We start from the raw sequence: 23331 nt of genomic DNA, 5'->3' as shown, positions 1-23331 counted from the left end.
ACAGCACTCTAGGTAGGTTAGTGGGATAAAAAGCCATTCACTTGACTTCCTCTACTCCCACTGAAAAAGGAAAGAAATTTGTGTTATGTATAGTACCTGAGAGGAAGTGGGACAAGAGTGTGAAGAGAACGAGAGAAGAGAGACTGCAGTTGGCGTCAGACAGCGTGACTGCCACAAAGAGATCTGTTTTGACTAGATTCCACAACCCTTAGTCCTTCAGACCTGTGACATTTAATCTCACTAAGACCTCATTTACTCTGTTCACTGGGTAACAACATTCCTTAGATTAACAACAAGCCTGCTCCACAAGCTCTTAGCAGAGTAGACCAGGGTGTACCCATCCAGGCACACAAACTGCACCCCTGTGTGATAAACAAGAAGCAAATGTTCTATTCTATTCTAATCTATTCTAAGTCTGGTGTTGAGGTGAGAGCTGTGGCAAGATGCAGACGTCCTGTAAGCATGAGCAGGAAGGACTTCCAGGTATTTTGTGCAGTTGCGTTCCATCAGTATGACAGGTTCTTATTCTGAGGATATTTGCTATGCAAATCTGAGAGAACTGTGTTTACCTTCCTTACTGCAAGCAGGTATTGTGCTTCCTGTCTGCAGGTCAAAGGCAGTGTGTGATGTTTACACTGTTCTGTGACCCAGAGCAACTGTGTTTTGCCCACAAATCTCACATACCTGCGACGACGTAAGAGAGAAAATCCACCTCAGGTGATCAGCTCTTGCGTGCTGCTCGGTTCAGCGTGAACACAAGGTGGGATCTCGTTAGCGAAACGAAGGATTGTGTCATCTTCACCTCACCTGCGGCTTTAATACGTGCAGCTTTTTCACACCCAGATCTCATTTTAGAAGAAAAACCCTTCATGTTTCATCTGCTCTCATAAAGGCCAAGGCAGAGAAGGGAGGGAATATGAATGAAGCATGTGGCACAAAAGGCGTCAGTGAATCCACATGTATAAGCAAACACACAGTGCTCGATGATGCATACAGCAAGCGAAGCCACTTAAATCAAGGTTAGGCTTTGAACGATAATAAACATGAGCTGACTTTGAATGTGGTTGAGAAATAACAGTGTAAAACCACGTGTACCAAACGGAAAAACTGGCTGATGGCCTCTAATCTTAAAAAAATCACCCAGCCGGTTAGAGTTTAGAATCTGCAATAGCAAAAATCAATCTCAAATTTCTGTTTCTCACATGTGACGATTATCTGCTCTTTTTAGCCATATGTGATAGTAATCTTAATGTGTCTGGACCGTTGGAAAATCAGAATGAACATTTTCCCTATTTTCTGACATTTTATAGACAAAAAGATTGAGAAAATAAAAAGCAGATTAATCATAATGCAAGTGTTCATTAGTTACAGAAGGGCTGTTTCTGTTATTTTGTCCACAATGTCTCAAAAGGAAAAAAAGGACATTTCCAGTTGAAACTTCCCTTTACCAAACAGTCCTCTGTGGTGAATATTAACTAGACAACTAGACAGGTGATTTTCCATTTGAACACACACACCGTTTCATGCAGGCTGCTGATAGCAGAAAGAGGATCTTCCTCTCCACATTTTTATTCTTATTCACACGTCAGACCTTTCTTATTTCCCTCTATTCCATTTTTTTAAGGTGTTGATGTGTGTTCGCCCCCCCTTGACAAAGAGCACCGGTGTTCCGACACCAACGGCAGCCCTGCCTCAGACAGTCCGGATCCGGAGCCGGCCGGCTGAGCGCGGTGCTCCGCTCCGGGTTTTCCCGCCGACCATGTGCGGCCCAGCTGAGGTGACTGGCAGGACTTGTTTACTGGTGGAGCGACTCACAGAGAAGAGAGACGGAAAGAGGGGGAACCTGAGGGAGAGCAATCGCTAAACGGAACGGGAATCCAAGTTTTTACACTTGACCCGTCTTTTTAAGTCTTGTTGTGTTTGTTTACCTCATCGTTTTTTTTCACTATCGGAGACGGGATACTGACTTTGTGTGTGTCTGTGTGGGTTTTTTATTTTATTTTTAACTCTATCGCCGACACTGAAACCTCGTTTGTTTTGGATTAGCTAGCTAACGTTAGCTGTTTTCCCCCCATCAGCTAACGTTAATCTGAGAAAAAGAAACGGGCGGCGTGGTGGAGAGTTTTCTCACTTCAAAGCAACGTGTGTGCCGAACAGAGCCGTTATTATTTTCCTTTTTTTGTCGTTTTTCTCTCCCTCGCAGCGGATGGGAAAGAAGTAACGTTTAGCTCCCAAGTTTTCCTTCTTTGTTTTCTTTCTCCCGTTTTGTCGTTTTATGGGTATTCATTCGTTTGCGGCGTGGTGGTCAGCGGGGGTGAAGGAGTTCAGAGGAAGGTCGTAGTGGGGAAAGCTGCACGTTTTTCCTGCACATAGCTGCTCGGAGGAGTTTCCTGGGATGTGCTCCCGTCTGTCTTAAAAAGGATGAGCTTCTGGGAAGATACCAGTAAACAGGGGTAATATATAAAGACCTGTGGACTTCAAAAGAGAGAGCGCAAACCCTGCCAACTCCCGTTCTGGGCTCTGTATTTGGCGATATCCATAACTTGAGCCCTTGTCTGCTGGAAGAACAGAAGAGGAAGCTGTTTTTTAACGCTGTGCATAGGGAAAATACTTCTTAGCTATTTTTTTTAAGTGGGTTTTCTCTCATTGGAGCAGTGCATTACAGAGAAATGAGCCCGGGGCCAGTGGACCTCCTTCGGGGACCTCCAAACTAGCCCTCTGCGTGTGGGATATTAATAATAATACTGTTATTTCTCTCTCGATTCAGTGGAGCACCAAAATTAAACAGATGAACGCGGACTGTCGCCTCCACTTATGGAAAATGAAGATCTTCACTCGCACATGTGTTGCCAGAACCCAAGATCACGTTATTTAGTGGTCTGCATTTTTTCCAGGGCTCACATACATCACAAACTTGGCTGGGAAGATACTCATAAATTTATTACCCAACCCCCCCGGCTTACGGGGGGCAACCTTGAATCAGTCGGCTGTATTGGACCTTAATTTTTAAGAATTTGTTTAATACTTTTGATATTCCAACGCCTTTTTTTAAAAATAAACATTTCTCCCTCAAGATTGGAGTTTTTTTTTTTAGAAGCTTCAAGAGGAGAGCACAACTTAACCCTCAAGTCAAAATGAGACGGTGGACGATAAAGCTGCGAGCACAAATCGTGTTTTTTATCATCGGCACCTGCATTATATGCCAGTGTGGACTAATAAACGGAGAAAGTAAGTGTTGCTTTTTTTTAAATTTTCCAAACAGTGTTGCTGTGTGTTTATCCAACTGCACACAGCGCCACCTAACACGCTGTGTATTTAATACGAACAAATTGGTAGTTGGCACATGCAGACGAAAGAGCAATTGGAGTGTTTTGTTTACGTTGAATAAATACCATAATACATTAATTATTACAGGTGTGAATTTGTAAAGCATTATTGCATCGTAACAGGAGGATTAACTCCCATAAAGAATGATAAAGACACCTTAAACGTACCAAACAGGACCATAAAGACACTGTTAGTTAAAACAGGAATTTTATTGTGTAAAATACTTAAAATGTAATAAGATAAATTAAGATACATTTGTCGCACCTCTGACTTTATGGACTATCATGGAGGTAATAGAGCTCAGAAAATAGAATTATTATTTTATTGTCTTTTTATTTTATCAATTAAATTGTAATTTTAGTCACGAGACCCTCGCCTTGCTTCCGGCGCATGCGTAGAGATTCATACAGTGTCTAATTAAGGGGCCAGTAATTTCAGTTGTTGCGTATGCGTGGCCGCGCGCTAATAATTGATCCTGCTTCGTAAAGTTATTGGTTAATATCCCCGCCCCCTCGCGCTGTCTCTTAAAGGTACATATTTTAGCGGCCTGTGTTGGATGCGCCAGCCCCAGGGCCAGATTAGTCGCTGTAACTGGACGAGTGTGGTCTGCTGCAGCGGGTCTAAACTGGGAGTAGCAGGATTGGTCCTGTGCGCGCAGCTAGGCCTCTCATGGCGACAGACACACACCAAAAACAACGCGCACACGCGGCGCTGCTGCAGCCTGAACGTAAACAAATTAGCCGCCGACGCTAAGAAGTCTCTTTATAGGTGGTGGATTAGCCTACATTGCTCTTTAGCTCCTGATCGGACCATGGGCGTCTTCCTCACCGGAGGAGTGGCGGTGGTTTTTTTTATCAATGATCGAGTTTTGGTCATAATAATAAAACAGCGTGTAATCTAAACAGTGCCGTGATGCTTTGCCAGAGAGGGCTGCAGATAATGATCCTGCTGTAAACCGCCTAATGACCTCGCCTTAAAAAACGATATCGGTGGATAATTTGCAGCAGGGAATTTAGTTTTCAGTGGGTGCGATTGTTGTTGGCTGCTGTTGCACTTGAGCAGAAAACATAGTGGAGGAAAAAACAGTTATTAGTTTAAACATTTTTATATTGGCAGAAAAGTTCATTCACAGCCTTAGTCTGAAACGTCTTCAGGGGTTACGCTTGATATTAAACTTTAACATCAGATTGATCCACATTCAAATAAATAAATAGAGCTAAATCTTCCCCTTTATAATTGTCGACAATGGGAGGGAATCAAATGAGAGAAGAAACACCTTGTTACTTAAAGTAGATATTACATTTGACCATGTGATAACCAGAGTGTGTCACCTCAGTTTGAATGAATGAATGTCTCAGTGAAAAACATTCACTGCACATAAAGAAAGGCTACAATACAAGTGCACTGACATTAATTAATGCTGATGTTACTTGTTCATCAGTAGTCTAACCTTTGGCCGACAGTCATACTTTTGAAATTTGTGTTCAGCATTTTAGATGATGTGTTGCACAGGTCCACAAAGTATTACAGTGTGCAAACCACGTGCATGTGGATAGAACAAGTGAGCCTTTACATTACTTTAAAATTAAGAAACAAGACACCTTAATGAAACCATTACTAAAATAGTGTTTACAGCTCCCTGTCTTTAGTTTAGTAAGGCTGTGGATCCTCAAACTTTCAGTTGTGTTACTTAAAAATGGCTCCCAGTGGCCAGGTTCAAAGGAAATGTTCTGGCTACTTTACACAGGTCATGTATGCAGACAGAACAGAGGCCCCAGAAAGGGGGTCTTATGAGACAGGGCTGCTGGTACCCCTCCTTCCTCCTCTTTCTTCTCTCTCTGTCTCTCTCTCAGGGAGTGGGGTACATGTCATTGGCTGTTTCTGGTTCCTGATGTACTCAATTCTCTGGGAAGTGACCATATTTGGCACTCTTGAGATGTTTGCGCCTAAGGGGGGGGGGCAGCAACCAAAATACTTAGAATATTTCATTCTGAATCCACACGCTGCCTGACATCTCCACCTCAGTTATGGGAAATAGGAAACAGTATTGATATATAAACCACGTTGCGGCTGTGATCTGCTGACAGCACTCTAGAGAATGTGATAAGGCTGTTTTTACTGGCTGTTGTTCGTTGAATTTGATGGGACTGCTTGTCATAGTTATCAGCAAACAGTTTTCTGAAGTAACCGCTGAGCGGTCTCCTAGTCTAACTCACAAAAAACAAGTTGTGCAATTGGGAGCCTTGCCCCCTTCGTGTTCCTCTCAGGCTTGTAAGCACAGCTCTGTTGGAAAAGGGTAGTATGCATGTGTGTATGCATGTGTTATTATGTGTGCTTTCCACATTCTGTGCTTCTCAAATCAAGTGTGTGACACAGTTTGTAAAGCTGAAAGATTCTATCAGTCTGAATTAAATGTCCAAAGCATTTTCCTTTGAACAGCTGCATATTTGTTTTTCCAACCTGTCTGATATAATAGCATGTTGATTGTAAAATTAGGGCGAGTAGAGAGATGCCCTCTATTTCTGTGTGAGTTTGTCTACAGCCCATTTGGATACTCAGCCACTCTTCACTGAAACGCACAGTGGCATTTTCCAACAATGCTGTGCATGCTGTGGAATGTGTTTGAAGTGGCCCACCATGTAGGTGCCTGTGCATGTGTCTATGTGTGTGTGTGTTGCGTGTACACGTTTATCACTATGCACCCCAGCCACCCTGTGCTGTCTGCAGGATCTCATCTCTCAGCTCCTGACCTGCCCACTTCCGGGCAATGTATGTGTTCTGTGTGTGTGTGTGTGTGTGTGTGTGTGTGTGTGTGTGTGTGTGTGTGTGTGTGTGTGTGTGTGTGTGTGTGTAAGTACGCGCTTGTGTCCGGAGGAGGTGGTCATGCATGAGAACAGTGTGTCCTAGAGCGGCAGGCTCAAGAGTGGGCTGCCTATTAGCACTAGCCCCTGTGCCCTGAGTGGCCCCGTCATCCACCACACATCCTATTCACATTTAAACGTTAATGTACAACAAGGTGTCCGATACATAACAATAATGAATGAAGTTCAGATGAATAATGTGTCACAATGTAAAGCAGAATGACCACTCCTCTGCTCAATCCATTGCTTTATTTCAGGACACCCTGAGGCACATTGTTGTGATTATGTGATGGTCAGTGAACAGAGGAAAAAAACAGACTGTATTTGAGTAATCTTTTATTTTTCTAAAGGTGTATTTGCGGTCACTTTAACCCACAGTAAATTTAGCTCACCAGCTTAGTTGTAATGTTATATAGCCCAACCCGTACTGGAGCTTTGAGGCCAATTTTGATATCTGAGAGTTTGACAAATTAGATCACAATATATGGCCTGATATTCCTAATCTGAGATATACACATAACAAAACATATATTTTTGTTAAGTATCTGTTATGATAGTTTTTTTTAACAACTGTGATCAAGATATGTGCAAACTATTTAATGGAAAAAATATTTGTAAATTAACAAATGGCTGGAATTTATGTACTCCTATGTGCCAATTATTTCCTCAATTAACTGATGAATCATTTGATGCTCAAAATTAAGAAAACAATGAAAAATGTCTGTCACAATTTCCTTGAGACCAGTAAATTGTATGCTATTCTGTCCCATCAACTGTCCAAAACCCAAAGATATACAGTTTACTATACTGTAAGACAAAAAAAGAAAAGCAAATCCTCATATTTTAGATTTTTAATCAACTAATTGTATCATCACCAGTGGTTCATTGTTTTAACTGGGACTATGATTAGAGTTTGATACAACATTTTAATACTATGTAGCACAAATTGTAGTAGATTTTGGCAAAATCAAGATATTAATACACCTGTCACTGATGAAACGGTGTAAACATACTGTACTGAATCATATGATGAACATTTTACTGTTTTTGCTCACAATTTCAAACATTCGTTCATACAAAGTGAGGTCAAAGTAATTTCCCATTGCAGTATTGTTATTGACTGCTAGATTTTTCCTTCAATAATAGCTATTTTATTTGTTGTTCTCATGGTGCGCTTTTAGAACAGCCTTTACTGTATGTTTAGTGAGCTACATGCAGAATCGTGCCTTCCACAGTACAACCATACCGCTGATTGCAGATTGCCGTTGTGTGTTTGGGTAGTCCATGTTCGCAGATCCTGTAGACAATGGGGGTCATGAACTGAGGCTCCACCAGCTGTGTGCTGCGTTTCGAGTGTTGGCCAGGAAGGCAATATGCACTGCTAAAGGAAATTAACTGTTGGGGTGCCTTTCCTAAGTGCTTCCTCCTCTGCACTTATCTTTCCAAGTATCCCTTTCAACTTCTCCTGACTTGCCAAAGCCTTTTTTTCATCTGGTTTGCGCTTGTGTACGCATGTGTGCATGCCTGTGTGTGTGTTTTCCTGGTAGTTTTTTCCAACAGGAATACACGCAGAGGATGAAAAACACAACCTGACGTTTTGACTCCCACAGTTCTCAGTTTTTATCGTTTGACAAGCAAATACATTCCTATAGAGTGTTTACATGTGTGTTGAGTTTCGTCTTCTCTCGACAGACACTTCAGAACTAGTTTCAGTTCAGTTTCAATTCAGCCTTGGAAAGAAGAGACAATAATAATTAATCATAGTGTTCTCAACCAGCTTTGAATAGCCAAGTAGTAGAGAAATATACCCAGCCAGGTACAAGAGCATGCTCCCTCTGAAGGACATCCAATTTAATGCTTACTAACACATACTCAAAATCTCTCCAAGATCTGAAGTCTAACTGTGAGGCATAATATGTGGGCAACCTGAAGGTTGGACAATTATGTCTGCCTTTGATAACTTTTAATCAGTTCTTACCCACACATTACTACTACAGATTAAGACCAAAGTAAGGACATCCATTATATTGGAAGTTAAACACTGAAAATAAGGTCATAGATACTCTGCAATCTCAAAAGAATACTTTAATGGTATGTTCATTGTGCTTGTGAGATAATAGTCAGCAATATTGCTTTGGGAGAGCTCAGCCTGCCTAGGAACTATCCTGAGATTTTGGTCTGAAGTGATGCTGTCTCAATTCAAGCTAAACTTTAATACGCTCCTAACAATATTGTTTTTAGTTTTAACAATCTTGCAAAATATCTGCTTATACTACAACAAGTGACAAAGCAGCCTTTTCAGTGCCCTTCATGCTAAATGTTGTTGCTGCTGCTCTTGCCTGAGAAACTAAGCTGCAAACAGGTGCATGCCCTGATGTTGACATTGTGTGATTGAACAACAATCTGAACAGAGCTCTAGTTTTCTTGTGAAAATTCCTGAGGATAAAGAGGAAATACACAAAATTATAACCAGCGGACTTGTCACTAGATCGCCAATTAGCCGTGAGATGCCCCTCGTTGAGAAAACTGTTGAAAGGAGTTTTTCCGATCCGACTCAGTATCATGTCTGGCTGAAATATGTGCAGTCTTTACACTTATTTGATAAGCAGGGATGCCGTTTTTAATATGGAGCTTAGCTGATGCCCTCCTCTCTGACTCCCATTCCTAGATAGAGAACCGTGGCTGTTTATGTAAACCTCTGCTCACTGCACAGAAATGTGGTCGAGTTGGGAGGGGATGGATGGGGTGCAGGGATCACACACACACACACACATGCAGACAAACACACAGAGAGCGCCGTTACGCCATGCTGCAACAATCTGATTTGATAGTCCTTGTTGCTGTTTGGATCTGCCCTATTTTAACTGTTGGTGACTTCACGCAGTAAAATCCGAGTTGAGCTGGCTCTGTAATGCGGGGATCAGCAAAGGGATCTTTTGAGGGGCCTTTTGCAGACAGGACCAGACACTGGCTGAGGCCATGTCCATGTCCTGATATGAGTAAAATTCATCTTTTTCTCTTCATTTTGGCATTTTAGGCACAGCAGGTTGGAGGTTTTTGATTTGATCGTGATTAGAAAAATCTCAACTTTTTGAAAATACTTAAGCATATATGGTCATGTGATCCAGGCTTTAGCTGTACATCCAAAATACCTCCCTGCTTAGTAAACAACTGTTCAGAAACAGAAGAAATGTCGTTAGTCGAAATGACGTAAAACCTCTGGCTCAAGTGGCCCAATACAAAAGATATAAGTGTTTTCCTGTTGTTTTGGCATTTCACTGGACTGAAGACATTTAATGTAAGCAGTTGTGCAGACAGAAAACGTTTTCAACAGTGTTTCCAGATTAATCTACATGAGTGCGAGAGAGCAAGGCTGAATGGTTTGTGTCACATGGGAAAATGTATCTGCGCTCTGGTGGTTACAGTTTAGAAAGTCATCCTGCAATTTGAAGGTCACGCTGTCAGCAGTTAACACGTCCATCTCTGCTGGACACTCTTCTAGCTCTGTCGGGGTCGACTTTCTGGCTACCCCTGCTCTCTGACCTCAGTGACGAAAGCTCAGTACGTGCATGTTAGTGTGTGTCTTACAAGGAAATGTGAAGGAACAACTTGTTTACAGTTTATCAGGGCTGTGGAGAAGCTGCAATAGAAAGTTGAACAACTATGCAGTGTGCGTGGTAGATGGATCTTGAATCTTTGTGGGTCTTCATGTACAGTTTGTTTGCTAAATTTTGGACACCCTTTTAGGTTTAAACAATCTGTTGAGCTACAACTTTTGCTTGAGATCTGTACAATAGTTTCTGTACACTGAAGTAACTAAATTTTATACACTTCACGAAGTTCAAGCTTTTTCCCCTTACGATGAATACTGTTTACATCGTAGACAAAAAAAAGAAGTTGTTGCTTCACCAATTCAGCAAAAGCTTGCACGGTTTGCACAGCACTGTATACTGTGTGCACAGCTTTGTGCAAAAGCCACCCACTTTGTACCTCTATCATGTATGGGAGTGTCTAAATTTGCTGAGATGCATGATTGTGCATGTTGAGTTTGAGTTTGTTGGGCTGGAGTGGCTGTGTAACTGAACCTGATGGGTTAAATTTATTTTGAGGACTGTCATATGACTGAGAAGTGGCTATTTGACACACAGCCCAGTGAGTCTCTAAGCAGTTAATTACAACCACACACATGCACATGCACACGGACGGATCTATTCAAGCTATAAAATGAAAGCATGTTATGAATTTGACATTGAAATCAATCGTGGACATTAACAGATAGTAAATGTCAAATTAATTTGCACGTCATGGTTTACAGACCCGGGCAACTGTTGACATTTGCGATCACAATCACACAAATTCAGCCAATTCATGCGTTCTTGCATTATTGTTGCTTGCAGTTGTCTCATTTTGTCCATTTTTCTGGTCAAATTAGAAAAATTAAGACTTACTACAACCCTGTTTCCAAAAATCTTGGTGCACTGTGTAAATCATAAATATAACAGAATGTGATATTTTGAACAAACACAATATATTTATGTTCTACGTCATTAGCTTCATTGATTTTTGTAAATATCTGCTTATTCTGAATTTGATACCAGCAACATGTTTCAAACAAGTTGGGACAAGAAAGTCTGAGAAAATTGTGGAATGGCCCAGAAACACATTTTGAACATTCCACAGGTAAACAAGTTCATTGGTGACAGGTGGCATCCTGGAAAGGCTCTGTCGTTAACAAGCAAGGATGGAGTGGGGTTCACCACTTTGTGATTGTATAAGGGATGTCAGTACACAGGCTCAGGAACACTTCGTACAACTGTTGTCAGTAAACACAGTTGGCTTGCAAATGATTGGATTCTGTTTTTAAATTACATTTACGCAGTGTCTCAACTTTTAGGGAATCAGGGTTGTAATCTGTATATCTGTGTCTGTATAAACTATTTCAAATCACACCTCAACCAGCCAGCTTGAAATACATAATACTAGATCAGTAGACATGAATAATCCGAAACTTTCAACCATTGGTCCTTCGCCACTGTCTGTGATGTCTCACCAAACAGCTGTTTCTCGTGCCTTCTGCAGAAAAATGCAGAAGAATGTGATTATTGAAATATGCAAATTGAATCAGTAGTTGTTTGCACCACAACTTCTGCACTTCTGCCCCCTCTTTCCCTCCCATGTCCATGCCATTTCACTGTGTGTGTGTGTGTGTGTGTGTGTGTGTCTGTCTGTCTGTCTATCTACGCCTTTATGCTGGGGCTCTCTCTTCTCCCGTATCCATCTCTCATTCTCCCTCCCTCCCTTCGTTTGCTTTTACGTTCAGGGGTAAGAGGGTTCACTCTCATCCACTGATTTGTTTTTCTTTCACACTGCAGATGCGCACAGCCTGCGGACCTGTCTTACGCTTACACACACACACACACACACACACACACACACACACACACACACACACACACCTGCTAATCCTTCTCTGTATGGGGTGGGAAAGCCTCCTCTTTCAAACCTCTTAAAGGTGTGAACACCATCCATTTGACACCTCTCTCTCTCCCCCTCTTTGTTTTTTGTTTTCTCCTCTCTTATTAGGCCTGCTTGCACCCGGTTGGGCCTAAGTGATGCTTAACGTGTACACCTGCACATTGTGAACAACAGCACCCAGTCACATGGACCTTTCTGATTATGTTGTGTTTGCAGCACTGCGTCTGTGCGTGTCTGTGTGTGTCCTTTTATGAGCACTCATGCTTGTGTGTGCAATGTGTTCAGTGCGTGTGTGTGTGTGTTGAGAGGGGGGGGGGGCTCTGTTTTTGTCCTGATGAACTAGCCTGAGATGGGTTACTATGGTGACAGTACTAGCTGTGCTTGCAGTGTGCTACAGTGCTCCCCCCACCTCCACTGTCTAAATACACTTCTAGCCTCACTGCATTTACCTCACGTTTAACTCATTTATGCATTTTTAATGTGTGCATGACATAGAAGGTAAGATAATCATTTGTGGTATGGTTTTCGCAGTATGGTGTGTAGCAACATATTATTGAGATGCTGCTGTGATTTTTGAATGTTGCCAGCGGCTGTTTTTTTTCCCTCTTTGGACCCCCAGTAGGGTGTCTTCTGTAAACACATCCTTATTTAGCCTGATTGTTTTCTGGTCGGTCACAACACCTGTAATCAAGTCAGGGCCTCGTGCTAATCAGCATGCATCCTCTCCCACATATTAGAGTCCGTCAATAAGTCATGAGAGTCCAGTTCCACTGCAGTACCACAGTTTAAGAATTGTTTTAATTGATCCATAATGCTACTTGTAATAAGCGCAGGGATGTACTCGTCAGTTTTGCATGAAGTCCTGCACGAGTCCTGGCAGACGTACTTCGTACTTTCACAACATCGAGTATATGCACTCCTCACTGCATCGTCACCAGCATTACGACAGATGGAGAGGGAAATCACCAGAAAGAGGGTGTACAAACCACCTTCCTTCTCAGTTCCTCCTTGTTGCCCGCTGTACTGCTCTGTCCAGCTCTGCACCATTTCACGGACTGTTATCATGAAACCAGATGCAAAACCGCTGGCCAAGCGGTAAATGTAGGCTTTTAATTACAAAATATATGCTTGTATGATTTAATTAGGGTTTGTTCTATTTATTACAGCTAACTGTTTTTTGTTAACTGGTTGGAATAGAGTTTTATCTATTAAACGGTTGCCTGTATTCAGTCCTTTGCAGTGATGCATGTAACTACTAGGTGTTAGGCAAGGTATTAGAGGGTGTACATGTAGCCACACTACCTGCGTGTTATCGCAACCACAGTAAAGCACATTTTTTTTGATATGCAAAAACATTTATCGCAGTAATGGCAGTATTGCAGAGTCCAAGTCGTGGCAGACGAAACCGGTATCCCGCCTACCTATGACTGTAAGGCGTTTCCTAAAATGTTGTCATTGATTTTGATAGATAGGAAACAAAAACTGTATTTTTCGAAAGCAGCTGCAATGTGATTCAAATTCCACTTTTGAAATGCAAATTGGAAAATTTCCTCAAACTGCATAGCAGAGGAGCATTCGTGTGAATGAAGTTGCAGGTTGAAACAAAACTGAACAAAAAAAAAAAAATCAAAACGGACACAGAACAACATCTAGTAATGTTGAAGGGGATAATTATTACACGAAAGGATAATCCTTAGAGCACTGTCTGTTAGCATGGCATTTAATTAAGCATCAGCAACGTCATCATTAGTTTGAGATACCACCGTGATTTTGGAACTGACAGTAAGATATTGAGTCTAAATGCAGAGCTCTTAAACAGGCTTTACCTTGAATACACTATCAAAGTTTTCTGTTGAATACGAGCAGTGCTGTGATGTCTACCCTTCCCCTGTGTGCGTCTGTATGTTCTGGGAAAAAAACAACAAAGCATTCCAGTAGAGACGTAGCATCTGTTATGGCAAAACATTAAGCTTTAAAGCATTCAGGTCAGACCTATTTTTTTTAATGTCATTGGATATCTGTTGACACGTGTGTGTTGATCTCGGTGTGTGTGTGCCTCACGTGCCTTTTGCTGCTGTGACAATGTTTAACTGGTGATTAAGCGTCATGCTGTTGAAGAAAGTGAGGAAAACAGACACTTAAGGACAGACTGGAGTGAAAGGAGTGTCCCAGTGTGGCAGAGCTGATACTGTAGCCTCCATCTGGGAGCAAACACTTGAGGGACTCGTGCCAAGACGGAGTGAAAAGGGACAGCGAGATGAAGAGCTAGTTGATGAGCCCGGATCAAGCGTTCCTAATTCACTTACAGTTAAAGGGGGCGCATATTGAATCATGCCTTGCTGTTAAATGACAGTGTAATGAATGGAAGTCATTTTACAATACCGCTGTGGCCACAGACCTCCACTCCAGGGACCTGTCTGTCAGAGGCTAGTGAACAGCAAGTGATTTGTTGGCCAGGGGGCCTTTTCAGCGATAACATGACGTCAGTACTCCATCCATGCCATAACCACCATGCTCGTGGCTATCCTGCACAGAAAGGGGGGGGCAAGGATTGAGAATCTCTGGGAACCTGTGAAGAGGTTTTTGTCGAGAGAAGGGATATTTGTCCATAATCAAAAACCAACGTCTTAATATTTAAAGTACTTTGCTGCTTCATGGTATCAAGTCAATAAGAAAGTGGTGTTACACGTTAATGTCTCCGGGGCCAGAAGCACTATGGTTTCGGGTCGTCCCTCCAACCAGCTGTCCGTCGATCCATCTATCCATCCACCCCATTGTCACGAATAAAACAAAATGTCAGAAAGGCCTTGAGAAAATCACTCACATTTGGAACAGCTGTTCACTTGAACTCAAGGATGAACCAATTTGATTTTGGTGGTCAAAGTTCAAGGTCACTGTGACTTCAGCTGGTGACTTGACTATTTGGTGGAGGCATAAAACTGCAAGGTGGTAGGAACAATTTTTGTTTTTTAAATCTATTGTTATTATTTTCATTATGAAATGGAAGGAAAATGTCTTTGGGGAAATATCAGAAATGCTCTATTCATCTGTTCCAGCTGGAGGGGCGTGTCCCTCTCTCTGTTTGATTGACAGCAGGTGGCAGACTGGCAGAGTGTCTGTGTTACATTGTGAGGAATGAGAGACAAAGTGCAGAGCAAGATGGTGTCTGATGGAGACTAGCAGGAAAGTTAATGTGTGTTGTTGTATAGCTGCCGTCTGGGTCAGCGTGACCTCCTGCTCTGCCTCTGACAGAATGGTGACGTTTGTGCTTCATGCGAGATGTAATTGGCTGTGTTTCTGCAGACAGGATCTCCTTCTATGCAGACAGATACCTGACGGCATTCCTTTGAATTAACTCAAAACTAGGGGGCGCCGTCATGAAACCAGAAAATATGAAATATACATTTCTGCCTTGTGGTTTCAGATTGTTTTCTTAAGGGAGAACATAGGACGAGTGATTCTGAGAGCAGATATGTATGCTGTAGCAGACAAAGAATGCATTTTAATTGCAGTTAGACTTTAAATGGAAGGAGGTACTGAAGCTGTGGGTACAGGCCTGAGCAATGGAAAAGGTAGAGGGAGGGAGAGATATGGAAAGAAGGAAGCAGGGAGGCAGGATGTGTGTGTGTCTGTGTGTGTGTGAGACTGAGAGGTTTTCCTGCAGCAGCCAGTGAGAGCTGGTGGTCTAACAGTGCAGACAAACGGGCCATTAAACTGACCTGGCCCCTCTGCTCTCCATCCCTCCAGCCTCCCCTCTGCTTCTCCCTCTTTTCCGTCTTGGTTTGTCAAGTCTCCCAATGTCACCCCCCCCACCACCCCCCCCCCGTCTCTCTGTGTGCTCCTGTACCATTTTGCTTTCTCCATCGCTCAAATTCTGCCCTGTTTTCTTTCATCCTGTCTTGCTTTCCCATCTGCTCTGCTTGTTAACCTCTCTCCTCACTCCTCTTTATAGTCTCTCTGCACACACACAGACGCATTCATATATAGACGCAAACACAAACAATGGGAGTCTCATTTCAAGGCAGTTAGAATCAAATTATTTCCTCCTCACTTGTTTTTTTTCTTCGTTTGCATCAAATTTTGAATTCAGCTGTAGCTCGGGGTTGGCAGCCTTGCAGCAATCCAGTCAAATCAATAGGATTTGCCATGCTTGGGATGAGCTCACTCGTCCATTCAACACACAGGGAATACCTCCGCTAAACCCCTAAACTGTTTTAGCTGGAGGTTAAAACTAGTGAGTGTCAAAGTGTTAGCATGTTGAGCTACAGGCTGGGCAGCCGTCCCATCACAACTCTCACACTCTCCCTTATTTTCCATGTAAAGCAGCACAACAGGAAGCCAGTTAGGATTCGAAATGTAGCGTCACAGACTGCGTTCAACCAGAGAGGTCTTAAACCGGAAGACAGGCAGATTTGGAAGAAGAAAGACAGCTGCACAGGATCGAAGAAGCCGATTTGGCAGAGGCATCAGGCAGGCGTAGCTCATCCAGCCTCATGTGTAGATCTGGTTTGTGGGTCGGAGTGTTGGTGGGGCCTGGCCCTGCAGCTGCTGCCGTGTGGCTGCAAGTCAAGCAGGGGAACTGAGCCCCGACTGCCTCCCTCTCAGGCCAAGGCTCACCACACCAAGACGCTGTGCTGCGCTCCACTCGCTAACGTGGGAAGATGAAAAGGAACATCAGATGTTTTTTGTATTACTCACTCGGTGTGTGTGTGTGTGTGTGTGTCTGTCTGTCTGTCTCGCACTGTATCTTCGGCACAGTCCGCCCTGCAGTTGATTACCTGCTTCAGTTTCATAGTCCTCTGTCTGTTCCCAAATGCTTCGACTATGCCAGGAATGCTGCTCCCCCCAACATGCTTTTTATTTGTTTGGAGCACCACCTGGTTTAGCTGTTTTGTAAGGCGTGGCCAGAATTTTTTCTGATTTTCTTTTTTTTTGGTTTGTGTATTTCCAGCTGGCCAATTATTTTCTAGACTGGGAACTAAAACATGGACATGGAATTAAGCAGAAAGATCGAATAGATCTGTGCGGTTGTGTGCATTAGTTTGAAATAGCAAGTTGCGGAAGCAGTTTTGTGTCAGTGGCCTGCTTTTTAAAATTCTTTCATGGGACTTTCTTTTCAAAAGGTTAGATTTTGCCACACTGTGCTGCAGAGACATGTGAGGCAGAGGGAGGGAGATGGAGAAAGGGCTGAGGAAGGAATGAGGAACTGGGCAGTAAGGAAAAACCTCAGATACAAAGACAATGACTGTCTTATCTGCTTTACGTATGGACAGAGGATTTTCAATTCTTGGCCTTTGTTTGCTGTTTTTCAGTATGGAGACAGAACAGGGGTACACACTATGCTGGAGATCTAGAAATGCGCTAGCAGTCTGCAGAGTTACTAGATAAAATTCATTTCAATTGCAAGTTGAAGTCCTTCTTTTAACCCCTTGTTCTTTTTTAGAGTATTAAAGGGGGGCTACTGAAAAGACTTTAGAGCCTCAGTTATCCTATCTCATATCATGAGACATGTTTCACTGTCAGGCTACTCATCTCTACACACTGGTTATTTTGGTGTTTGGGTTGGTGGATAGTTCCTATCAGGTACCCTGTCACCCTAAAAAGCCAGACAGGGCCATTCATAAACATCCTGCTCTTGTTCCTTCTGCCCTATTTTCCTCCTCTCAGCAACCTTGAGTCCAAGGTCAAACCAAGCTCGGTGGAACTAGAAAATAGTGAGTCATTGTTTTTAAAAACAAGTGATGGTGACCCGGCACCTCGCATGCCCCCTCCCCTTCACTTCTCTTGCTCTTCCTCATTCTTTTTGTCTTTTTATATTCCTTCTCTTTGTCTCCCTCTGTCTGTACCCATCCTTCTCCTTCCACCCCTGCCCTCCTCTCTCCTTTGCCAGTGCTGGAAGGTAGTGAGAAGGAGGCGAGCCAAAGTCACCAGTGTGATCTGATTTAGGCCTCTCTCTTCCCTTGGCCAGCCATCTGACAGCGCAGGCCCTGCATGTTGCTCTTTTCTACCCTGCTTCAATCTGCCACAGCCTGGCCCTGTGCCACAGCTGTAACGGGACCCAGCGTTGTATATAAATAGGCTAGGCCAGCTCCCCTTGCCATGCTCCTCAATGGGAGGCTGAGGCAATGGAGGAACAGGTGCGCCAACCCACACACACTCCCTCTCTCTCTCTTTCTCTACTCCGTCTCCCTTTCCCAAGCCCCCCCATCTTTATCTGATGTCCTCAAATGTGTAAGTACAGGTCAGTCAAGGAGCACGTGTCAGCTGCTCATGCTCGTCATATCTCTTGGTCATTGTCCCCCCTCATTGTTAACAGAAGGTTTAAAAAAATATTTCCTGTGTGGTTGAATTCAATGGCACGCTGATCTTATTTCCACACTTCGAACTGCCCCCCTCTCTGTCTTTCCATGGCTCACGTACTGTTATTTTGGTCCTCAACTCTCTTTGTTTTGGAGGTACAAGTTGGTACATGTTAATCAAAATGCCTCTCATGCAATTTCTCAGCATCATTTTTCACTGTTGAAGCCACAGCTTGGCAGTGGGCGCACAGGGAGCTGGCTTTACTTCTCAGGACTTTCCACAGCTATATTAACAAACAAATGCATTTTTCCGCTGGCAGTCCACTTGGCACCGCAGCCGCATATTCTCTCTCCTGGGGTTTGTTCAGCAACTGAGCTGTTGACAAATCTATAATCAGCAGATCACCTCATCGGGGGCAATGTGCGCCTAAGCTGACAGGGAGAGGAAAGTTCTCACAGTCCAGAGTTAGCTGCCACCTGGTTTCATACTAGACAGGTCTGGTTTCATGCTAAGCTAACGTGTGCTACAGTGGAAGGCAGAGGCAGGCTGGTCCCCGGGCCACAGAGGGCTCCACTCTCACCTTCTAAAACTACCACTGTGATCCACTTTCTCACTGCCAGCCAGCTACTGTTAGTTGATGCATATTAAATTCTCTGCAGGGAGCACAACTCTAAAAATAAGAGAAGAATCTGTCTGAAATTGTAGCTACACTATAACGAAGGCTGCAGCTGTGGGTGCTTACTGAATAGTGGAGATGGTACTTTCTGTCAGAGATAGCCGTTACATTGGCATGACCTCGTTGCACCGGTCATGCTCAAGTAATTTCTGAGCTGTAATTATGGTGAGCTTATTCTGTGAGCTAATTCTGCTTCGTATTTGACAAGGAGAGTGAGTAGAATGGCAGGGGCTTCTTCCATTAAACAGAAGTCTTTAGAGTGACATGGAATAAGTGCCAATTGGAAAAATGTTTGCTTTTTTTGATCAGACCCATTACAAACAGCCAATGTTCCTATGATCTAAGCAATATCTGCAAGGAAAAGAAGTAAAAGAGAGGTTACATGTACGCTTTCTTCTTCTTCAGATCACATTGTGGCGAGCACACTGCATAACCCACAGTCTTCCATTTCACAGAGCCTTGATTTGCTAAGTGGTAAAATATATATTCTCTTCTCCGCCATATAGCTGCTTCACACTGTGGCTGAATTGTGTCCAAAGCATTATGGTTTTCTGTGGGAAGGTGAGCCTGGACACATCTAATTCTGGCTTGAAAAACTAAAACTGATACCAGTATTTAGTTTAGCTCTTTTCAGAATGGCACCTCTCTATAATCAAAATCTGCTCTCTCTGGCCAAGGACATTTAAAGTACTGGAATTTCTTGAGATATTGTTGATGCAGAGACATTTTGACAGCTGTTTCAAGTTACATACTTGTGCATCACAGAGAACAGGAGCACTGAATAGGTTATACATTTACTACATCACTGTACAGTACTCACACTTTAAAGGCTCAGTACTTAATCTGTGTTTTCACACATGCAGCCTATATAGTTTCTGTTTAACTCCATTTTGCTCTTAAATGTTTGTGAGTTAACAAGAAACTTATGCCACAGTGTGGTTGACATCCATCACAGAAATTGGGCTTCATAAGCTGCATGAACATTACAGCTGAAGTTTCATTTTAGGGCTGAACAATTTATTGTTTCAGCATCAACACTGCAATGTAGGCAGATTGCAAAGGATGCAGTTTAATAAGGCAAGCGAGACCCACCATGTAATAATTATAAATAATCATTTTGCTGCTTGGTGGAAAAGGAAAACTATCAATATTCCCTTTTCATGACTAATCCTAAAAGTAAACAGCCAGTCCCTCTGATAAATAGCATAATTTAGACTCATTTAATTACAGTTTGCTTGCTGGTTTCACTTGCATGCCCCCCTGCACAAAAGAGCAATCACAGTACTTCTCAGAGTAGACTGAAAGTCTTACGAAGAATTTGACGTCTAATATTTATATGTGTGACAACAATGAAAGAAATACTCAGGAAAAAAAAGAATATCTTGGTGATCTAATTTTTAAATTATTGGTGGAGCAAAAACCGATATTCTTTCTTTCTGCGTCAAATTGTGTTTTTTTTTTAAATATCACAATCAACTCTGCAGAAAAATATAAATTACAGTGTTTTTTTTTCCACAGTATCATTAAGCCCTATACTATCCTGGCATTTTGCATTATGCCCTGTCGTCCCTGTCTGGAGGCTGGAACCAGCAGAAGAAGTAGTAGAACCAGCATTGGTGGTGGCTTATGAATGGTCACATCATATTAAATTAGCTTTACGGAGGACCTTGTGTGAAATAACACGCAGGCATCGCTTGTCTGAACAACAGAAGCTGCAGGCCTTCGTTGGAACAGTTTATTCTGTTAGCATGCTTGTGTGAAAAGACCTCGTAGCTATTCAGGCAGCGCACATAGTGACATCTTTTTTCATGTTTTTCTTATCGAGAGAGCTGACATTTCTGAGGATGAAGTTCCTCAAAATGTCTTTATAAGATTTCCAAAAGGAACCGTTAATTTGTTAATCTCCTATTGAAGACTGAAACTCATTCACCTCGCTCCATCTCCAAGCTTTTTCCTCTGCTGTTTCTGTTTGTCTGACACCCCTATATACGTCCCTCCTCCACCGCCTCCTCCTCTCCTCCTCCTCCTTTTCTCATTCCTACTGCCAAATTAAGTGTCAAACAGACAGGGAAGGCGGGTGGATGGCCCACATTTCTACTATAGAGGTCTGCAGTATGGTACAGTACGTTCCAGTCTGCTCTGTTATTCCTTTCTCTGCTCTGCTCCGATACAGACCTCGCCCCCTTTTCCCCCCGGCCTCATTAGCGCCTGATTGGGTTGTTATTGTAATTAAGAGCTCCTGTACAGCCAGTGAGAGCACCAAGCTGTCTGCTAATGGGTGGTCCTCAGTGGGAGGGTGGGCTATAGAGGGGTCACGGTCATTGTCCACCAAACCCCCCCACCCGCACAGTGTCTACCAGTTTTTTTTTTTTATGGTGTCTGTTTATGTAAGTCAAAATGTAGTGAATTAAAACAGCTCACAGTTTTGTTTTTGTGTTAATCTTCTTTCTTTATATGACCAAAAATTAAAAATGGTTCAACAGGTGTCTCTACATCTTTTGCCTGGTGTTGTCCCCTCATATAGCCAGTCATATGCTCGTTTTTGTTTTTAGATTTCAGGTGAACATTTCTTATAGTTGTGTTTTTGGCCAGTAGGTACGAACCCCCCCCCCCCCCCCCCCCCCCCCCCCCCCCCCCCCCCCCCCCCCTTGTGAGCCTGTATGTGTGTGTGCTTGTTGCTTGTCATGTAACAGTGGTCCATAGCAGCCCTCCATTCATGCATGTGATCACCAACCGTCCTGTAGGTCCCTTACGTCACTCTGCGTTCCTGCCTGAGCTCAGGTTACACTTTCACCCCGCTCACTCCCCTCCCATCATTTCTCTGTCCCCCTCCCCTTCTTCTTTTTCCCCTCTTTTGCCCGCGACCCGTTTCCCCTCTGACTCAATCTCTCTCTGTCTCCCTATTCGTGCTCTCTGCCTCTCCTGTGTCCCCCCTGCTCCTAAACCTGGGAGGAGAGAGGGAGGAGATGGCTCATTATTTTAAAGACACAGTGGCTCTCGCAGCCAACCCCTGACTACATAACAACCCTCCACTCCTTTACTCTCCCTCCTTCTCCTCCCCTCTTCTCCATCTGCCCCCTGATGACCCACACCCACCCCCCACACTCCTTCCCCCTCTCTCTCGTTCCTGTCAGTCGAAAAACAAGACTCCATTTTGCGGAGGGAGCTCCCGGCAGCACCGTCTACTGCTCCCCCTCATGGCCCACTAACATTTCTTTGTGTCAATAAAGATTTTCCAACAGGAGATGTGACATATGTGCTAGCCTGTTAACTAGCTGTATGTGGAGAAAGACCTCATTTCCGGTGACATATTACTTAACTGCGGTGGGAAAAAATACATTAATGTGAAAAGGTCATGTTTGTGTCCTCTTGATGTGTCTTGAAGATCATTTTGGGCCGAGGTGAGTTGCACCCTGGCCCTGCTGGTGTTGCGTAACACAGTTTGTTATGTTGTCGTGTTGCACAATAGGTATCCGGTTAGTACTGCAGGCTGACAGCGAGTGGGTGGCCTGTAGGCCTGTTTGATGTGTCCAGGAGATAAGGCAGGAGGGGCAGATAGGTGTAAGGTTGCTGTTATCACTGGGAATAACACCAACTGCCACATAGTGGTGAAAGAAGTGTGTTATTGTGTTTTGGTTTCTGAAACAGTATGTCTCTAATAAAGAGGGTGCGGCCAAGGCAAACGTGGCTAGCTTGTGTGAATGAGTAGCTGTTGTTTGAAACCCGGCTTTATCTGATGAGATGCTGGAATAGATTTATTGTCTGATTGTACGAGTTGTTTTTGGCTGCTGGTAAGGCTGGCTGCAAGCGGAAGTGTGCAAAGTTGAGCGGGCTTTGGCCACGTCCACATTCACGCCGATACCTTTGAATACTCCATGTAGATCATTCCTACGCAGTCTGGTGTTTCCCGATTGTTTCCTAAGCATTGACAAACAGTTTTGCTGCTTTTACAGAAAAAAAGATTTTTTTTGGAAGTTTAAATTTCCAGGAAGATGATGGCTTCATCGAGTCCAGGCTCTGCAGGAATTGCCTCTTCAATTCATCCTCCTTGTAAATAATCTGGTACACTTTAATTCAGTTTTTCATCTTGTGCAGCTTCGTCCTTGTGAAGTTTGTGTAGGTATGGACAGCTGTCGCCCTTTTACGTGAGTTTGTCCAGTTGTGGGGATGCAGTGCAATGTGACCTTCCTCTAGTTTAGGCCTTCCAGTCTATTGTGGGCCGCTGTGACAAATATGATATGATGACTATGATATCCAGTCAGCTACTGGCAGACTAGTTTACCTGAATAATTAACAGGATGGCTGCACTTGTTTGCTTTCTATCATGTCCATAGGAGTCCTGTTGGGAACCACTGTTTGATATCATGCCTGGACAGTTCTTTTTCTCCTAAAAATCTTGTCACACTGTCAAAAAAGATAAGTTATCAGCATACCTATCTATGTTTCATCACTCTTTTGTCAGATGTCCTACAGAGGCAAATAACAAGATTTTAACATTTAGTCTCAGTGTCGTGTGTGTATTTCTCTTCAGTTCAAATGTTGTTTGGATAAATACACCAGTGCTATAATTCAGTCACATTCACAGAAAACAAAATCAAGAACTCAGATTTAAATTAGATTTTGTTTTGTTGTTCTGATCTAGTCCAGATAATTTTTAGGTAATCTTCCGGAGGCTTCCAGTTGGCACTTAGG

General features: G+C 43.1%; 1 protein-coding gene across 1 annotated transcript in view; it reads left to right on the top strand.

Moving 5' to 3' along the window:
* Positions 1-3104: 3104 nt before the first annotated feature.
* insrb (insulin receptor b) overlaps positions 3105-23331 on the top strand; it is an 85946-nt gene continuing 65719 nt past the window's right edge. Inside the window, exon 1 of the mRNA XM_041935606.1 lies at positions 3105-3228. Within this exon, the coding sequence (XP_041791540.1) occupies positions 3135-3228 (94 nt within the window). The 5' untranslated portion in view covers positions 3105-3134. The remainder of the gene's footprint in view (positions 3229-23331) is intronic.

This window comes from Chelmon rostratus, chromosome 4, assembly GCF_017976325.1.
Source record: "Chelmon rostratus isolate fCheRos1 chromosome 4, fCheRos1.pri, whole genome shotgun sequence".
NCBI classification, from domain to species: domain Eukaryota; kingdom Metazoa; phylum Chordata; class Actinopteri; order Chaetodontiformes; family Chaetodontidae; genus Chelmon; species Chelmon rostratus.
The sequence above is the reverse complement of the archived record's forward strand: the minus strand, read 5'-3'. Positions and strand labels throughout refer to the sequence as shown.